General features: G+C 45.5%; 1 protein-coding gene across 2 annotated transcripts; it reads right to left on the reverse strand.

Moving 5' to 3' along the window:
- Positions 1-5,601: 5,601 nt before the first annotated feature.
- On the reverse strand, positions 5,602-14,517 carry LOC117042644 (zinc finger protein 345-like). Of its 2 annotated transcripts, none has more exons than XM_033142215.1 (4): positions 14,285-14,517; positions 11,019-11,686; positions 8,720-8,843; positions 5,602-7,525 (listed from the first exon to the last, which is right to left on the reverse strand). In XM_033142215.1, exons 1-4 carry the CDS (start codon positions 14,304-14,306, stop codon positions 5,799-5,801), a joined length of 2,541 nt encoding a protein of 846 aa, XP_032998106.1. In that variant the 5' UTR covers positions 14,307-14,517; the 3' UTR covers positions 5,602-5,798. The 2 variants fall into 2 exon arrangements, with proteins under 2 accessions (XP_032998106.1, XP_032998105.1); XM_033142214.1 differs by having other exon boundaries at positions 5,602-7,522; positions 14,285-14,371.
- Between the last annotated feature and the right edge of the window lie 6,262 nt (positions 14,518-20,779).

Consider the following 20,779-nt stretch of genomic DNA (forward strand, 5'->3'; position numbering starts at 1 on the left):
AGAGTTTGAAATTTACTGCATGTGTAACTTTGAAAGAAAATGTATATAAGATGATGTATAGATGGTATTTGACTCCAGTGAAATTGTCAAAAATGTATAGAATGCATAATAAATTGTGTTGGAAATGCAGACAAGAGGAAGGGGACTTTTATCACATGTGGTGGACTTGTAACAAGGTCAAGGCGTTTTGGGAATCAATTTACAACGAACTTAAGAAGATGTTTAAATATACTTTCCCAAAAAAGCCTGAGGCCTTTTTGTTGGGTTTGATGGGAGAAGAAATAACTAAGAAGGACAAAAGATTGTTCATGTATGCGACAACTGCAGCAAGAATATTGCTTGCCCAAAAGTGGAAATTACAGGAATTACCAACGATTGATGAGTGGCAGACGAAGATGGTGGAATATGCTGAACTTGCAAAACTGACCGGCAGGGTCAGAAACCAGGATGACTCGAGGTTTCGAAGAGATTGGAGTAAATTTGTGGAATACTTAAGATTGAATCGAGGAAGTTTAAAAACACTAGTAGGACTGGAATAAACCTTTGACGTAGTTTAATAGGGAAGTGGTAAAAACTGCGCGATGAGAATGGACTAGAAAACCTGCTGACTAGAGGGAAGGGAGTCGTAGCTCGGCAGAGCAATGGTTGATGTAATTTGTGTTAGATGTTAAATTGGCTGTAATTTGATATATTTGAAAAATAATAAAAATTTATTATATATAAAAAAGAAAGAACCAAGTGCAACAGCACTACTCTTCCCCACTTGTGATTCCTGCCTGCCTCCGACAGTGGAGGCAGAACCATTGGCCTGCTGCCTATTTTCTTGGAGAGGTCTCTGACAGAAGAATAGAAAATATTGAAAGAAATTTTGCCCTGTCTTGCATGGTTCACGTATACCGTTTTGAACATAGCATATCATCAAACTCTGAAAAAAAAATGTTTAAAATTATGCATATCAACTGTACATTATAGGAAAGAAATGGATTGTATGCTTGGTGGGGATGCAGGAGAAGGGAGGGTTAGGCTTTTGCCTTTGAGGCGTCCCTTGAAGACTTTTTATGCTGACAGGCCTAGGCTGAATAGTCATTTTAAAGGATATGTTATTTTGTTTTTATGGAATTTTGTTTTATTGTACTTGGATGCACGCACACACACTAACACACACACATTATATACAGTGCTTTGATTTTTTTATACAAGTTGGTGGTATACTAACATACATTTATAAAGGAATTGACTTATTAGTCACTTTTTATATAAAAAGCTCCTGAGACTTGCAAAAGATTAAGAGGTTGACATTTTCATGGAATTACCCCCATGGATAACCATTAAAAATGAGTTGTATTTTAAAATGCTATATAACAAATAGATAATTGTAGTCATTTTGCAGGTTTCATTTTGTTTTATGATTTCATCTGATTTTGGCTTATGTTTTGTCTAATCCTTGCCTGAGACTGGTGTTTTTCAGTATCAAATGCCTCTTTGAACATTGGCAGAATTTTATATATATATATATATATATATATATATATATATATATATATATATATATATATATAACCCTGATACTTAACATTCAACATTAAGAGATAAGAGAGATAAGAGATAATACTGCTTTTTAAAAAAATGTTTAAATATTGCTATATACATTTCCCTGATATTTTATGTGGGGGCCCACAGGTAACAGATTTAACTATATTCAAAACCAACAAAAAATCAGCTTTTATTAACCCTCACTTTTTAATAATTCTTTTTTAAAAAGGGAAGCTGAATACTGTATGAAATAAGGCATTTGATTACAATAGATGTGATAATCAATCCCCACAATGCACGCACACCTGCTTAATCTGTGTAATCTGCTCAGGAGCTGCTTGGCTGTGGTTGCCATGGAAACCAGGGACCACCAAGGCCTAAATCCTGCTAAAGTTAATTGTGATGAAAGCTTCCTTCTCACAAGTAGTGGCCGTGAAACTTTTTCTGAGTCTCCTAATGAGGAGGTGAACTTGCATGACACACACACAAAACAAACAAACAAATCTTGCACATAGAAAAGTAGCTGGTCAGGAAGAAGCTTCTGGCCTAGACTTTTCCCTGACATACTAGTTTCCCCACATACAGGTAATCTTGCTATACCTGTATTTTAATGGAGAAACATTCAGTCATGTGAGCCTTCACCTGTTGTCTAAAGTGGCACAGTTAAGAAGTAGGTTTACCTCCTTGTCTGATGTACGTGGTTACCAATGGCAAACCTTTAAAGTAGTCATTTGACCATTAAGACCAACTCAAATCCCATTGCTGTGAATGGGGAGCTCATCACAAACTCATTTTAGATCAAATTGGGCCTAGGGTTGATATAAGAATTAGAGACCCCAGGTTTAGCTATAATTTCATTATTTTAGTAGTGCTACTTTAATTGCATTTAACCTTTTAGATTAGCCTTGAATTTCGTGTGTTCTGCATTTGTGAGTCTCTCCCTCTTACCCCGCACTCCATCTCTCCTTATCTTTTATTTTATTTTATTTTATTTTATTTTATTTTATTTTATTTTATTTTACTGAATTTATATGCTGCCCTGTAGTTTTGTGAAGGGAACGGGGGTCTCCCAGCAACGTTCAGCACCCTTAGGAAACTACAGCTCCCACAATTCTCTGCGGGGGGGGGGAGCCATGACAGCTGGGAGCAGTATGACACTGCTTGAAATGTGCAACGCAAATAGGGCCGTGTATGTGTGTGTTTGTGTGTAAAAGCAACTAGAGTACCCAAATACATAGAACAGGATTTGTATTACAACAATGTGCAAAAGAGGAAAGCATCCTGGCAAGTCACGTGCTCTGACGCAGCTGTTTCAAGGGGCAGGTGTCCCTCCTCTCCCCCCCCCCTCCTCTGCATCTGCTCCTCCTGCTTGGGGATCTCCTCTTCTGAATCATGCTTTCACCCCCACCCCCTCCTGTAACTCACCCTCTCCTTGCAAGGATTTCCACGAGGGGAGGCGGCCAGGAAGTCTCCGGGCAACAAGCCTTGCACGATTATGATCGCAGGTTGCAATGTGCAAAAGGGAAGTTTTTTTTGGGGGGGGGGGTGGGTTCCCCTACCGAGAAAGGGAAAAGGAGGGGGGCGGGACAGGAAAGTGACTGGCATTGCTCCCATCTCCCATTTCAGGAGCTGTCTAGGCAGGAGAACTCTCTGCATTTAACCAGTTCAGTCTCTTTTCAGGAAAGTTGACTTTTCCTTATGGAGCGGGGAGTCAAGACAAACGCCAATCAAGTCCTACTCAGAGTAGACCCACTGAAACTAATGAGCCTAAGTTAATCTATTAACTTAGAATCATAGAAACAAAACCTCTACAATACCTTGGATAGCTCAGTTGGTAGAGCGTGAGACTCTTGGGCAAAGAGATTCCTGCGTTGCTGGGGATTTTACTAGATGACAATTGTGGTTCCTTCTAACTAATTCTACAATTCCATAGAATTGTCAAGTTGGAAGCGGACCCCAACGGTCATCTAGTCCAACCCCCTGCAATGCTGGAATCAACTAATGCACCTCTTACTGTCAGAAAGTTCTTCCTGATGTTCAGCTGGTATCTCCTTTCTTGTAACTTGAATCCAATCGTTCTGGTCCCACCCTCTGGAGCAGGAGAAAACAAGCTTGCTCCATCTTCTATGTGACAGCCCTTTGACCAGCCGAGATACTGCCCTCTCTGTGTGGTGGCTTATTCCAGGCCGAAAGACATTCCCCTCTATAACACTAAAGCTGACCAGATCATACTAGTCTAACAAGAATATCTGGGCCTAGCGGCCCCTAGCCTGCTTTGCAGCAGCCTTGTGAAGGCTAAAAAAGGGCAGGGGAGCTGAGAACCACACATGGCACCCAGAGGGCTTTTGAAGAAGGTGGGGATAAAAAAGAAAGCACCTGCACTGCAGGCAGAAATTGAAAACGGTGTGTGGTATACTAGTGTCGAGACTACAACCTGGGAGACCAGGGATCAAATCCTCACTTGGCCATGAAGCTCATGCCCAACCTACCTCACATGTATCTGAAGAAGTGTGCATGCACACGAAAGCTCATACCAAGAACAAACTTAGTTGGTCTCTAAGGTGCTACTGGAAGGATTTTTTTTTGTTTTGTTTTGACTACCTCACAGGGTTGTTGTTGGGATTAACTAAGGAGTGGGAGAACCATTTAAGTTATTTTGAGCTTCTTGAAGAAAAAGGTGTGACAGCAACCCCCCTGGAGCTTATGAAATCCAGTAAGCATTTGGAAACCCAATGTAGACATCTGGAACAAGTCAAATGCACATAAAAACATTTTAATGCACATCTTCCCTTTTTTTCCCCTCCCGGTTTACAGACCATGCGAAGCCAATCGGTTCAGCTTAGCTGAAGAAGCGTCTCCACCCCCATCATTCAGCCCGGATGCCGAGATCCAGCTCCAAGGGGCTTCTGCTGATTCCCTCACTGCAAGAAGTGAGGTTACAGGGAACCAGGCAGAAGGCCTTTTCAGTAGTGGTGCCCACACTGTGGAACACCCTCCCGTCAGATGTCAAGGAGATAAACAGCTATCTGACTTTTAGAAGACACCTGAAGGCAACCCTGTTGAGGGATGTTTTTAATGGTTGACATTTTACTGTGGTTTTATAATTTGTGAGATGCAGCCCAGAGTGGCTGTGACAACCCAGTCAGATGGGTGGCATATACAGTGGCACCTTGGTTTTTGAACGTGATCCATTCCAGAAGACTGTTTGAGCTCCAAAACATTTGAAAACCGAAAACTCAATACAGAAGCCTCTATACAGAAAACAACACCCAAGCAGTGTGGTGTGTTTGACTTCTGAGGCATGTTCGAAAACCAAAGCATTTACGGCGTTCGAAAACCGAAACGTTTGACAATGGAGACGTTCGAAAACTGAGGTACCACTGTAATAATAATATGTTGTTGTTAACACCCGTCTTGAAAGACCTACATTGGCTCCCAGTACGTTTCCGAGCACAATTCAAAGTGTTGGTGCTGACCTTTAAAGCCCAAAACGGCCTTGGTCTAGCATACCTGAAGAAGCGTCTCCACCTCCATCGTTCTGCCCGGACACTGAGGTCCAGTGCTGAGGGCCTTCTGGCGGTTCCCTTGCTACGAGAAGCCAAGTTACAGGGAACCAGGCAGAGGGCCTTCTCAGTAGTGGCTCCCGCCCTCCCACCAGATGTCAAAGAGAAAACCAACTACCAGACTTTTAGGAGACATCTGAAAGCAGCCCTGTTTAGGGAAGCTTTTAATGTTTAATAGATTATTGTATTTTAACATTCTGTTGGAAGCTGCCCAGAGTGGCTAGGGAAACCCAGTCAGATGGGCGGGGTATATTTATTTATTTATTTATTTATTACTACCCATCAAACTTGATGGCCATGGTCATGAGTAGAACTTAGTTGGAAATAAAACAAAACAACTTGTTCAGGATTTGAATCCAATACCTTTTGCATTGTAAGAGAGCTAGCCCCCCCCCACAACCCCAAGCCTCACCATCATCAGAAAGGAGCATAAAACAAAACCACACACAGACACTTGGAATTAAAACATTTATTGTTTTTGTATAAAAAAGAAAGGAAAGAAAGAATGAAAAAAGGTCAGTCAATGTCTCTTCTAAACCCACTTCTCTATGTTCTACCCACATCATGTAGCTCTATCCCTAACGTTACCCACCCAGGCAAAAATATCTGCAAAATCAGAGATGGGGAACCATTGCCCTCCTAGAGCTTCCTGGACTTGAGTGGCCACCATGTTCCCCCATGCATCCTTGGGAGGCCTGCCTCTCACACGTTTTCTCCTGTGTGGATTCTCATGTGCGTCCGGAGGTTTGAACTCTGGCTGAAGTTCTTCCCGCAGCCCGAGCACTTGTACGGCTTCTCCCCGGTGTGCATGCGCCGGTGCACCCTCAGGGCAGAGCGGGAGTCAAAACTCTTGTCACAATCGGGGCACTTGTGCGGCTTCTCTGCCGTGTGAGCCTTCTGGTGCTTGAGGAGCTCGGGCTCCCCGATGTACCTCCTGCCGCAGTCAGCACATTTGAAGGGCCTCTCGCTCCGGTGGACCTTGCGGTGCCCCGTCAGCACTGAGATGCTGTCGAAGCACAGGCCGCACTCTTTGCACTTGAAGGGCTTCTCCCCCGTGTGGATCCTCCGGTGCTTGATGAGCTGAGACTCCTTGTCATAGCTCTTGCTGCAGTCCGTGCACTCAAACGGCTTCTTCCTGGTGTGGTTCTTGGCGTGCATCTGGTAGTTGCTTTCCCAGCGGAAGCACTTCCCGCACTCCAAGCACTGGAAGGGCCTCTCTCCCGTGTGCGTCCGTTCGTGGAGGTCAAGCACGGACTTCTGGGTGAAGCTCTTCTTGCACTGCGAGCACTTGAAGGGCTTCTCGCCCGTGTGCGTCGCCTTGTGGCGGATCAGGTGCGAGGACTTGCCGTACCGCTTGCCGCACTCGGAACAGGCGTACGGCCGGTCTCCCGCGTGGTTCTTCATGTGCATCTTGATGCTGCTCTCCCAGCGGAAGCTCTTGCCGCACTCGGCGCATTGGTAGGGCTTCCCTCCCATGTGGATCCTCCCGTGGACGAACAGCTGTGAGCTCTGCCGGAAGCTCTTCCCGCACTCAGGGCACGGGTAGGGCTTCTCCCCTGTGTGCGTCCTCTCGTGGATGATGAGGTCATAGCGCCGGCTGAAGCTGTTCCCACAGTGCGAGCACTGGTGCGGCTTTTCCCCCGTGTGGATTCTCTTGTGAGTGACGAGGTGCGATCCTTGGCTGAAGCTCTTCCCGCACTCGGCGCACGTGTACGGCTTCTCCCCTGTGTGGCTCCTCTTGTGGGTGGTCAGGAGGCTCTTGTCGCCAAAGCTCTTGTCGCACTCGGAGCACTTGTAGCGCTTCTCCCCCGTGTGGGTCAGCTGGTGCCTCATCAGGTGGCCCCTCTTGATGAAACACTTCCCGCAGACGGCGCAGGTGAAGGGCCTCTCTCCCGTGTGGATTCTCTCGTGATCGGAAAGGATAGTGCTGGTGCTGAACATCTTCCCACACGCCAAGCATTTGTACGGCTTCTGTCCTTCGTGGCTCCGGCTGTGCCTCACAAGGAGCGCTTTGTAACCAAAGCCCTTGCCACAGTCCACACACTGGTAGGGCTTCTCTCCCGTGTGGATGGTCCGGTGGTTCGCCAGGACAGAGAGCCGGTCAAAGGCCTTCCCACATTCAGAGCACACATGCATTTTTTCCCGCCTGCGGGCCAGCAGCCTCTTTGGGAGGTCAGAGTTCTGGCTGCATCCTTCTCCGCGGTCGGGTCCCTCTGTTTCTCTCTCACAGGACGTAGCTTCAGGGGAACCTCTGCCACGACAAGGGCTTTCTCGAACCCCCTGGTTTCCAAATGTTTCTTGTGTGTTCGGTTCATGAGAAATAATCCCGGTTGCTCCATCCGGTAATACCCCGTTGAGTTCACATTGCTCGGGTCCTTTTGCCAGCTGAAATGTCTCCACCTCATCTTCCCTCACTTGCTGGTCACCTGCTGGAACAGAAAGAGGATCTTGGTTTCAGTCAAACATGGTCCACCCTGAGGGGAAACGACAGTTGCTTCTACGGGTTGCCTATTGTTCTTATGAATTGTGTCCAACGCTGTCATCACTCTCCTGGTGGAAAATATATTTCCAGCCCACATTTCCCCCGCAAAGGCTCCCAAGGGCAGCAAACACCAAAGTGATAAAGCAGTACAATTAAATTTAAGATAAAAGCAGATTTCAACCATTTAAAATCAACTGCCTCTGCCTCCTCCCTCTCCTGCCTTGCTGTAGGAAATGGGAGGAAGTGAGAGAGGCCTGCTGGGAAGGGGAGCAGGAAACTACAGGGCTGGCCAGCTGTAGTCACTGCTGCCAGAGCCCCCTAAGTGCACCCCCCAAAAATCATGTGGTCTAGTCTGTACCAGAAGTAGGCTACTTTGCGCCCTAGGCAAGGTTAACTACTCTCCCCGCTCCTCCCAAAGTCTTGCTAGTGTCAATTTTAAAAGCCAGATCTCTTGCAGGAAAAAATGAAAAGCACACAACTTGAAACTGCTAAATTGATTTTAAATTGCAAGAATAAGCGATGCAGCAATCTTTGATGAACTTTATCAAATAAAGAAAACATTTTGAATAATCTTGTGAATTGTGATGTTAAAATTTATGTTAAAGTTTCACACCGTTGGAAGTGTGTGCTTGTTTATCGTGGAATTTTAAGCAGGGAGATCAGAAATGCAACTCCCCCCCCCAAAAAAAACAATGTGTTACAATGACATCACAAGCTAAATATATGGAAGACCCTTAAATAAAACAAGTGTTGATGAGAACAGGAACATCTTGGCATTAACACTCCAGGTGTTAGTTAGCTTCCCAGTGCTGGGATGTGTGTGCTATCATCAAGGTGCTTTGATTTTCATTTCCACAAGTCTGGGTGTACGAACTGGGGACAGAGGTTTTTCTTTTTTTGTCTTTTTGCAAAAACCGTCAGCATCAACCATCAAGAGGCTAATAGCCATTGTTAGCCATATCCTCCCTGAATTTGCCTAATCAACTTTTTAAAGCTGATGAGCATCCCTACAAGATGTTATGACTCCTGTAGTTTAGCACGGAGCAAGGCCTCGGATGTTGGTCCGAGTGACAGGAAGCAGACAGAGGGACAGGTGCTGCAGAACCCAGGTCCCAGCTGCCATCCCAGCTAGAAGGCTCACCCAGCAAGCAGGCTGCTCCCGCCTCTTCTTGCTTGGCCTCCACTTGGAGGGCCTGATGAGGATCTGATGGGTTCTGCTCCGATAAGGGGAAATCAACAGAGTCCTCCTTCAATGGTCCTGGGGGCTGAAAGAGAAGCAGACAGGTTAGGGAGTTTTGCAGGGATGCTGTGGGGAACCCCCAGTCAATGCTACAGATATAATAATGTCTAGAGTTCAAAGGGCTTCAAGACTGGCTCCACCCCCACCAAGAAGACGCAGGAAATTGGCTGCTCTGCTGCATTATTCTGTGTGAACTGGAACATTAAAGAATGTTGGAGTCTTGTCTCAATGGCCAGGTTGAGATATAATGTCAGATTTAAAGATAAACTTTCAACAAACTGCAAGCCATTTACTGAATATAGTAAATATTTGCAGTAATTAAGACACACTGAAGTTTTTAACACTGTTTTAAAATTGAAGTTTAACCAAATTTAACCCATTGCCAAAAAGTTGTGCTATAGATTAACATTTCCCCTCTAATACATTTGTAGCACACCCCAAGAATCCTGGGAAAGGTAGTTTGTTAAGGGCCCTGGGAATTGCTGCTCTGTGAGGGGTAAACAACAGTTCCCATAAATCTCCCCCCCCCCGTATATATTTATTTATAGTAAAACACAACAAAATCTAATAACAGATGCTTAATAAAATGAAACAGATGTGGAGTAAAGGGGATATATAGAGCCAAACATACAGGAACAGAATTCCATACCAAAATCACATGCAACGAATTAATATCACAAAGTTCCAAGTAACACAAACAGGTCTACATTCTCCTGCCCTTTATTCCTCCAGTGCGTTAAAAAAAGGCTCCACTTCTCAATGTATGTCTGTCTACCCCAGGCATGTCCAAAGTCCATTTTGGGGGCCTAATCGGTTCAATCTGGCCCTTGTGGCAGTTTATTTCCTGGGGGAAATCCTAAAAAGGTCAACAACTTTGATCAGCCCCCATGGTCCTTCACTTCATCAAATCTGGCCCTTTTTGAAAAAAGTTTGGACACCACTGGAACTCTATCCCCTCTGGTTCTCACCATACATGTAAGCTAACCGTACATACTGCGCCCCAAATTTTAGTTATCCATTTTTGAGAAACTGAGCCTTTTCATAATGTACTGCAGTAATAAAATGCAGAGGAATGTAAACGCCTTTGCGCTATTTGGAACTTAGTTCCCATGATTCTTGGGGTGAGTGCATGATGCGTGGGAGCCGGTTGTCTTAAGATTTAGTGTCAGGAGTATAACGTATTCCTGGACACCGCAGAGTTAGACGCAGACTTTTCTGGAAGCTTCTGGCTGTTGTGAAATTGACTAGACAGCTCAACGCAGGAACTCAGCAACTCACTGGATAACTATATACAGTATTTATTGATTGAAGCAACTAGCATCCATAAGTTACTATTTACAGACTTTACAAAATAAAAGAAACAAAACATAAAATCTTTCCTCTCTGTCTTTGCTGCAGGACCACATTCATCCAGTGCTTTACCAGCTGCACTGGCTCCCGGTGGAGTACAGGGTCAGGTTTAAGGTGCTGGTTTTGACCTTTAAAGCCCTTTGCGGCTTAGGGCCCTCATACCTAAGGGACCGCCTCTCCTGGTATGTCCCAGGTAGGACCTTAAGGTCCTCAAATAATAATTTGTTGGAGGTCCTGAGCCACAAGGATGCTAGGTTGGCTTCAACTAGGGCCAGGGCCTTCTCAGTACTGGCCCCGTCTTGGTGGAACAGTCTGGCACAAGAGACCAGGGCTCTGCGGGATTTGGCATCTTTCTGCAGGGCCTGCAAGTCGGAGCTGTTCCACCTAGCCTTTGGATTGGTTTCAGTTTAACCCTGATGTTTCGTTCTTTTGGTGTGATTGGTGGGCTACTTAAAAATGAGGCTGCAGTTTAGATTTAATTTTAAATTGTATTTTAATCTGTATTTTAATGAACTGTTTTATGTTTTTGTTGTGATTTTATTGGTGTTAGCCGCCCTGAGCCCAGTTTGGCAGGGAAGGGTGGGGTATAAATAAAAATTTATTATTATTATTATTAGCATTTGAATGTATGGCATGGATGTGATCTTGTTTGTTCAAACTAAGCTACAGTTTCCTTTAGCATTCGGTGAGAACCAGGCCAATATATATGTGCCAGCTGAGGAAAAAGAGGATGGAGGACAAACCCACCTCTGGCTTTCATTGGGAAATGGCACCACCTACTGCCAGGTGCCCTGCCTTTTGCCCTACCAGCCTCAAAGGGGCACCAGCCACACCGCTGAAACCGCCTCACCTTTTGTTCCCACTCTTCAGAGAGGAGAGGGAAGCCTTCGGCCAGTGCCATCGCTTGAGACATATTATCGGGACTGCGTTCCTGCACCCAGCGCTGCATCCCTTGGGGCAAGATGGCAAGGAACTGCTCCAAGGTCACCAGCTCCAGCATCTGCTCCTTGGTGTGTCTCTCGGGCCTCAGCCACTGGCAGCAAACCTCCAGGAGCTGCCGGCCATTTTCCTGGGGGGTCTCCGCTTCCCGGTAGCGGAACTGCCGGAAGTGCCGGCATCGTGCCTCCAAGTCTTCTTCGTCTGGAATCTCTTCCTTCACTTTCCTGGAGGCTTCTGGGCTCATGAAGGCCACGGGGAGGCCTTCGCCTGGACCTGGGGCCTGCTCTCCTCTAGGCCACTGCCCAGCTTCAGCTGCCCCCTTGAAAGAGGGGTGGAAAGCAGCAGCATCGTTCCACAAGGAACATTCCTCCATCAGCTGGGTGTTTCTCAGCCCAAAATTAGGAGACTGCATCATCTTCAAGAGTTCCTGCCACAGGGGTTCCCCCATCGCTCCCGGAGGCACCCCTGTCCAAAATTCCCGGACAGTTCTGATCTGGATATCGTGAGGGGCCGGCCCACCTTCCTCTGGCTTCTCCCCAGGTTGCGCTGAGTCATGTTCCTCCATCTTCATTCCTTGTGCTGCAAACAAAATCAGCATTGAAAAGTGTGGAGTCATGCGTGATGGATGATGGGAGCTGCTCATTTAGGGAACTTAAGAGAAGCTCTGCTGGGTTAGACCAAAGGCCCTTCCCAGACAACATCCTGGTTCCGCCAGTGGCCCACAAGGACGGCAACAGCCGCTGAAGCTCCCCAGTGGCTGGTATTCAGAGGCAGGCTGCCTCTAGAACAATGTTTCCCAAACTTGGGTCTCCATCTGTTTTTGGGCTACAATTCGCACCGTCCCTGACCACTGATCCTGCTAGCTAGAGATGATGGGAGTTGTAGTCCAGCAAGAGCTAGAGACCCAAGTTTAGGAAAACCTGCTGTAGAACATAAGCAGAGTCGTGCTGGATCATGCCAATGGCCCTTCTAGTACAGCATACTTCCTCACAGGGGCCGACCAGATCCCTCAATGGGAGCCCCACAGGCAAAACTCGAGTCACCCCACCTGTGGTTCCCAGCAACTGGTACCGAGGCATATTGCCTGTGGCAGCAGAGGCAGAGCCTAGCCATCCCTTTTCATATTCATCCATTCATTCATTCGCTTAACAGTCAACCTAGCAGATTCAAAAGCTCACTGATCATTCTTGGGAGCTTTTTCCGCTTTTTATAAACATATTATTTTTGCTGACAGTGGTTTTCAAAGGGTGTGGCAGGAGAGGATGGCAAATGTCGTGGGAAGAATCAAGGACAATCAAATAAACATCTAAACATTTCAGTGTGGTATAATATGGTATCAAAATAATGCTTGCTATTTGCGGAATATAGATAGAAATCTTTTCAAAACAAGAGCAAGAGGATCAAGTGATACGCTTATAAATCAATCTCTGCTAGGAGTCCCCCCTATGTATTTATTATCAATAAAAAAAATTGTGTGAGGACATTTTTATTCTGAAAGTATAGCCCAGAGAAAAAAAAGTTTGAGAACCACTGATTTACAGGGTTCACTTTCACAAGGGATAGCACTGGCAGCCTTTAAAGAAGAATTAGGCATCTCTTCCCCCTTTGGGAAGTTGCCTATCAAATCAGAAGCAGCTGCAATAGCTAAGCAAAACCTCAAGAGCTCAAGGCAGTGCAACTGTGATTTCTCCATGCTAGAGCGGAGAGCAAGTCATGGGAGAAGAACATTGCAAGCTGCCTAACAGCCAGACCCATTGGCCTACTTAGCTCAGTATTGCCTACACTGACTGGCAGCCTCTTTCCAGGGGTTTTAAACAGAGGTTTTCCCTAGCCCTACCTGGGAATACCAGGGAGCTTTTGCATGCATAGAGGGAGACATTCCACTTCTTATGGGCTCGCACAGAATTCGAACCCAGGTTCAACCAGGAGTGAGAATCACACCAGCCAACTTGAATAAAATATTGGAGGAGAGGTGTGCAGGTAAGCCCCGACCCGCATAATCGATTGCATGATGAAGTGCACGCACAACATTTGAATGGCAATCCATCAACTTTGGAGGGGCACAGCCCCCCTCAAATATTTTATTGTGGGGGCTGAAGCTCCCACGGCCCCTAGGAGTTGGCTCCTATGAGCCTTCCCTGGACCCACAAGCCTGTCTTATTAGAAATGCATATAGAAGGGGAAGAAATGGAGGCAGTGAGAGATTTTACTTTCTTGGGCTCCATGATCACTGCAGATGGTGACAGCAGTCACGAAATTAAAAGACGCCTGCTTCTTGGGAGAAAAGCAATGACAAACCTAGACAGTATCTTAAAAAGCAAAGACATCACCTTGCCGACAAAGGTCCGTATAGTTAAAGCTATGGTTTTCCCAGTAGTAATGTATGGAGGTGAGAGCTGGACCATAAAGAAGACTGATCGCCGAAGAATTGATGCTTTTGAATTATGGTGCTGAAGGGGACTCTTGAGAGTCCCATGTACTGCAAAAAGATCAAGCTTATCCATCCTTAAAGAAATTAGCCCTGAGTGCTCACTGGAAGGACAGATCCTGAAGTTGAGGCTTCAGTACTTTGGCCACCTTATGAGAAGAGAAGACTCCCTAGAAAAGACCCTGATGTTGGGAAAGATGGAGGGCACAAGGAGAAGGGGACGACAGAGGATGAGATGGTTGGTCAGTGTTCTCGAAGCTACTAACATGAGTTTGGCCAAACTGCGAGAGGCAGTGAAGGATAGGCGTGCCTAGCGTGCTCTGGTCCATGGGGTCACGAAGAGTTGGACACGACTGAACAACAACAACAACAACAGCAACTGGGGTGAGAGGGAAACAACAACAACAACAACAACTGGGGTGAGAGGGAAACATATCCAGGAGGGCTCTCTCTCCTCCGGGTATCCCATATTACCTTCATCTGGAATTCCCTGGGGAAACCAAGGCACTACAAAAGCCAAATAGTACCATGCCCTCCCCCCTCCCCCCACAATATCCTCAGTGCTGCTAGCATTTCCCTTCTCCCCACTAAACAGGTTGAGATCTCTTGCTGGGAATAAGCCGCCCGCCTGTGTCTCTGACCTGCTACAAGTGGTAGTCCTTCATTTCGGAGGTGGGAGATGCCTCTGCCTTCATCTTTCCAGCCAAGGATGCTTCGTCCCAGGCCAGCCCTCCTTGGTTTGCACTCACCTGATCCAGGAAGGCTTTGCATGGCGCTAGTCCTGCGAGTATGCGCAGCTCTCCCCCACCCACCCTTTTCTTTTCTTTTCTTTTCTTTTCTTTCTTTTTGCAAAAATAAATGCAAAGAGGTAGAGAGGGGGGTGGTGACGGGTGGATCTGGAAATGCACCTCCACCTAGCAGGAGAGACCAGGCTGGGGAAAGCAGCCAACAACCTCCTCCCGGCTCCTCTTTCTCTCCTGCAGCCGGCCGCGCCTGTCTAGAAAGAAGAGCTCTGTGCGTTTAACCCCTTTAAGTCCCACGCCTCAGCCCAGCGGCTCCTCCTCTTAAAACCGCCGCCCCCCAGAAGCACCGGCGGGGCGGGAGGATGCAGCGGTGGGGCATCGGGTGACTCATCAGGCCAGCGCCCACCTTCCCCGCCGTGTCTTAATTTTGCGCGGGAGAAGCTGCGCCGGTTGAATGCCTGCCTGCCTGCCTGCCCGCGATGCAGCAGGGCGAGGCTCCGGCGCTAAGCTGAGAGCGGTCGCTTAACTTCTGCAAAGCGTGCTCAGGCTTTTTCTCAAGGGAGCTTTCGGCGCCCTCTGATTTCAGGGAAGGTGGCGGGGACGGGACTGGATGCTCCTTTAAAGTTGATGTGATATAAAGAAGGCATAATATGAAAGAAGGGAAGTCTAAGGACTCAAGACCTTAAAAGATTATTTGTGACATGATTTTTATTTTCTATGTTTTTCTTTCGATGTACAGAAAGTGAGGAAGAATTAAAGAACCTTTTAATGAGGGTGAAAGAAGAGAGCGCAAAATATGGTCTGAAGCTCAACATCAAGAAAACTAAGATCATGGCCACTGGTCCCATCACCTCCTGGCAAATAGAAGGGGAAGAAATGGAGGCAGTGAGAGATTTTACTTTCTTGGGTTCCATGATCACTGCAGATGGTGACAGCAGTCACGAAATTAGAAGACGCCTGCTTCTTGGGAGAAAAGCAATGACAAACCTAGACAGCATCTTAAAAAGCAAAGACATCACCTTGCCGACAAAGGTCCGTATAGTTAAAGCTATGGTTTTCCCAGTAGTAATGTACGGAAGTGAGAGCTGGACCATCAAGAAGGCTGATCGCCGTAGAATTGATGCTTTTGAATTATGGTGCTGGAGGAGACTCTTGAGAGTCCCATGGACTGCAAGAAGATCAAACCTATCCATTCTCAAAGAAATCAGCCCTGAGTACTCACTAGAAGGACAGATCCTGAAGTTGAGGCTCCAGTACTTTGGCCACCTCATGAGAAGAGAAGAAGCCCTAGAAAAGACCCTGATGTTGGGAAAGATGGAGGGCACAAGGAGAAGGGGACGACAGAGGATGAGATGGTTGGACAGTGTTCTTGAAGCTACTAGCATGAGTTTGGCCAAACTGCGAGAGGCAGTGAAGGATAGGCGTGCCTGGCGTGCTCTGGTCCATGGGGTCACGAAAAGTCGGACACGACTGAACGACTGAACAACAACGAACAACAGTTTTTGTAACAAATTTCTTTTTCTGGTTTGTATGCATATAAAATCAATAAAAAATATTTATCAAAAAAAAAAATAAAGTTGAAACGCTCTCTCTCTCTCTCTCTCTCTCTCACACACACACACACACACGTGAAAGGCCCTGCCCATAGAAAGATAGCAGCAGAGGTTGGACGGCCATCTATCACAGATGCTTTAGTTGAGATTCCTGTATTGCAGGGGATTGGACTATCAGGGGTGGCCAACTCCCAAGAGACTGTGATCTACTCACAGAGTTAAAAAAAAGTGGCAGTGATCTACCCCCTTTTTGGGGTTCAGGTCAAAGTTGTTGTTGAGCTTTTTTTTAGGAAGGAGGAAGGCCCATTTTGGGGGGCTTCGGGTCAAAGTTGAGTTTTTTTTCAGGAGGAGGTAAAATGTTGAGCTTTTTTTAGTGGAGCCACAGTTGTTCAGCTTCTTTGGGGGAAGCCAGTGATCTACCGCAGACATCCAGTGATCTACTGGTAGATCACGATCTACCTGTTGGACATGCCTGGACTAGATGACCCGCCGCGGGTTATCTTACAGCTTCTCGGTTCTATTATATTTTAAGATAAGGCATTGCAGATAGAAAACTAGCATATCAGGACAAACAAGGCTCCTGATACGGTAGAAGATGCCCGTGTACAGGGATTGTTTTGTGGCTACCTGTAGGAGCAGTTCATACATACACATTACTTAACCGGTTTCGGGACACTCCTTTTATTCTCATTCCATCTTTCTTTATTACAGTTCTATCCCACTTTTCCTCCAAGGCAGCCTTCTCTTCCCATTTTATGCTCAGATCAAGCCTGTGAGGGAGGCTGGGCTGAGAGAAGACAGTGACCAGCCCAAAGTCACCCTGTGAGCTTCATAGCTGAGTGGGGATTTGGTCCTAGTCCAGCCCTCTAAGGCTTTCTATCAATATATGGATGAGGTTCAGAGCCAAAAACAGGCTTGAGAGGACGATGTTGGCCCATAAAATCATCAATTTGTATAGCTGGAAGGGACCCAAAGTGTCATCTAGTCCAACCCCCCAAAAGGACATGTTTAAAAAAGGACATGTTTCAAAACAAAACAAAATACAAATGTATAGACTGAATTTAAAAGCCATATTTAAAACGAAGGTGCAATACTGTACAAAATTCCTAAAATGCTCATCCAACAGCACCATAAGAAGGCCAATTCCTTTAAAAAAAAAATAAGAATTTCTATTTGATTTTACAAGTGTAAAGTTATAACAATGCCAAATACATATATACCTTTAGAGATTTCTCTGAATCTCCAGACTTCCCACAGTCCCCTTCAAGGGTCTTATTGTTAACATTTTCAGCTGCATATTATTTTGTAATCCATAGTGTGTAATTGTCCATATTGTCCATATTGTTACATTACAAGTGTTATTAAAATCCTGCTGATGTTTTCACCTGCTTACAGTGGTCTTTTAAATAAATTATAATTTTTTCCCATTCTTTCTTGAAGTTTTTGTCTTCTGATCAACCCTGTTTAAGGAAGTTTTTAATGACTGATGTTTTAATGTATTTTTAATTTTTTGTTGGAAGCCGCCCAGAATGGCTAGGGAAACCCAGCCAGATGGGCGGGGTATAAATAATAAATTTATTATTATTATTATTATTATTATTATTATTATTATTATTATTAGAACCAAGAAGGACAATTCCTAACCCGACTCCACTAAAAGATGAAGAGGCAGAGCTTAACTACCAAAGGGATGGTTAAATAAAATGTCCTTGTCTGGTACTTAAAAGCTGACAACATTGGCGCCCCAGTGGTTTCCCCTGGGGGTAGCATTCCAGATGCTAAGCAAAAGTGTTTTGTCTTTAAACATTCTGGGTCAGCTTCCCTGGGTTTCACAAAAGAATGCTAATATTTCTTAATGGCTACTGATGCCTGGTCTGGGGCACTGGCTGTGAAACAGTGCTTGGTACTTGGGAAAGCACAGGAAGCAGAAACAAAAGAGAGAGTTTGTCGAGCAACTTTGGGAATAGAGGGTACCTGTCCACTGAGAACCTGTCGTGAAGTAATAATAATAATAATAATTTATTACAGTCAAAGACCAGCTCGCATAACTAAACAGCTAAACAACTAGTTTTTGACCCTGACAGGAATGTATATTCCCCAAGGGTATTGCCTCTTGTGCAGCCATTTGGAATGTGTAAACTTAGCTGCCTTGAAAAATTGAAAAGGCAGGCGCCTGCGTAGTTTGAATATTGGTCCTTAGATAGCCTTGGGGTCTGGCGGGCTTCTGGGCTAGATGTCTCGGGAAACTGTTGTGAGGTAGCAGGTCTGCTGTCAATGCACCAGCCATTTAAAGCATGTTTTCCCCCAAAGAATCCCCATCAAATTTCTATACCACCAGAAACTGTATTTTAAGGGCACTGGGAACTGTAGTTCTGTGACAGGTAAACTACAGTTCCCACGATTCTTTGGGAGGGGGATTTGGGTGCTTTAAATGTATGGTGCTTGTTGTTGTTTAGTCGTTTAGTCATGTCCGACTTTTCGTGACCCCTTGGACCAGAGCACACCAGGCACTCCTGTGCTTACAAGGGCTTTTTTTTCAGCCGGAACTCAGGTGAGCTCCACTTCCACTGTAAAGAACAAGGGAGGTGTTCTGGTACTTTTTTTCTAGAAAAATAGCACTGGCATATACAGGTGAAATTCGTGGAAAAGTCCATTTATGTAAGCAATTGTTTTCATTAGCTACTGGAGTTTAATATATGAGATAGACTCATGACATGCAAAGCAAGATATGTCAAGCCTTTGTTTGCTATAATTGTGATGATTATGGCGTGCAGCTGATGAAAACCCCAAAGTTGAAATTGTTAATTTGGGGTTCTCATCATCACAATTATAACAAATAAAGGCTTGATGTATCTCACTTTGCATGTCATGAGTCTATCTCATATATTAGTTTCACCTTTCAAGTTGAATTACTGAACGAAATGAACCTTTCCACTATATTCTAATTTTTCGAGTTTCACCTGTACAACCTCAGGGGTGGGGAACTTGCAGCTCACTACATGTTGGATTCTTAGCTCCCATCACCCCTCACCCACAGTTTGCATTTCTAATTTGTCCTCAAGAAGACCACAAATAGCAATTTTGTGCAATAGTACAGCACTTTGGCCACCTCATGAGAAGAGAAGACTCCCTGGAAAAGACCCTGATGTTGGGAAAGATGGAGGGCACAAGGAGAAGGGGACAACAGAGGATGAGATGGTTGGACAGTGTTCTCGAAGCGACTAGCATGAGTTTGGCCAAACTGCGATAGGCAGTGGAGGATAAGCGTGCCTGGTGTGCTCTGGTCCATGGGGTCACGAAGAGTCGGACACGACTGAACGACTGAACAACAACATCTGAAGTGTTGGGCTATGAGCTGGGTTTGTACCCAAAATAAGTCACAGGGGCTAGCACCTTTAATTTTGCCATTTAATCTATAGACCGAGAGCAGGCCTGAGGCTGTGCCTTCTGGGGCTGATGGGAGTTGGGGCCAGGCTGTTGAAGGCTGCTGTAGAACATAGCAATCCAGTGAACTTCCTTAGGAATTTAGAAGTTCATTTTTGCAGGAAGGAGTTCCTGTTGTTGGAATTGCTCCAGGGCTCCCAACAGATAAGATCCAGATAAGGCCAAGACAGGAACTTTATCTATTTGCCTAAATAGTCACAGATCTGGGCTTCCCCTCTTGTCTTTTGTCCCCACTATTTAATCCCCTTCCACTTCCTTATGTATATCATTTTCCCACTTGAGGATAAAAATTCAGCCCTCTGACTGAAAAGGGTTCCAGTACACAACTGCTTTGTAACAAACATGCCAGTCTTAAACTTCAGATTACTCTTTTGTTAATGCTAATGCTGAGCAAGCTTGCCACTCCTGTGCCTTTAAGCAGCTGCATCATGCAAAGGCGGACATTCAACAGGTACGGTTCTGCCCAGGTACAGCAAACCAACCCAACGGCTGCAGGGATTACAGTTCCAGCTATTGGAATCCTGACTTTTGCGCAAACAGTTTAAAAGGTGCAACGGCTCATCAGCTTCTGTCTTCATAACTGATAAGTGGAAAGATGAAGATCACCAGGTGAGCTTGGGCCTGTTACTATCTCTCAGCCTAACCTGCATAGACTCCTTGGACCCAGCAGAAGGTACCTTTGAAGGGGGCTGACTCTGGTTCTATATACCTGGTGCTTTTGCATCTGGTTCAGTGTCCTGCTGCCTGTCACCCACAATTACAGTAGCCCCTTAAGAATATACAAAGAACATTTTTAAGTCTATTATTATTATTATTATTATTATTATTATTATTATTATTCCCTCTATCAAAAAATCCCAGGGCAGTGTACAACACTGAGCACACACTATACAGAGCACAATAATAAAAACATAATAAAAAGCATAATACACAATGACAGTGGGAGGTACACCATAGCTGCTGCTGCTGTAGTTCAGTCGTTTAGTCGTGTCCGACTCTGCGTGACCCCATGGACCAGAGCACGCCAGGCACTCCTGTCTTCCACTGCCTCCCGCAGTCTGGTCAAACTCATGTTAGTAGCTTCGAGAACACTGTCCAACCATCTCATCCTCTGTCGTCCCCTTCTCCTTGTGCCCCCCATCTTTCCCAACATCAGGGTCTTTTCTAGGGAGTCTTCTCTTCTCACGAGGTGGCCAAAGTATTGGAGCCTCAGCTTCAGGATCTGTTTTTCCAGTGAGCACTCGGGCTGATTTCTAGCAAGTAGCTATTGATAGCTTTATTCTTCCCTCGATCAGCAGCATCGGGCTCAGAGCCTGGAACCAAGTCTACAGCCTCCGACATGGTGTTCTGCCACTGTAGGTTTCAAGGTTGTTAGAATTTAGGCATCAGGCTGAAACGTTCCTGTTGCCTTGCACTTTAATAAATTTTAGTACTGCTACAGTGCGGGGCAGTTCTGATATTTTTTATGGTTACTTTTTTAAAAACCTCATTGATGTTTTGACTT

The sequence above is a fragment of the Lacerta agilis genome, chromosome 2 (genome assembly GCF_009819535.1).
Source record: "Lacerta agilis isolate rLacAgi1 chromosome 2, rLacAgi1.pri, whole genome shotgun sequence".
Lineage (NCBI taxonomy): Eukaryota > Metazoa > Chordata > Lepidosauria > Squamata > Lacertidae > Lacerta > Lacerta agilis.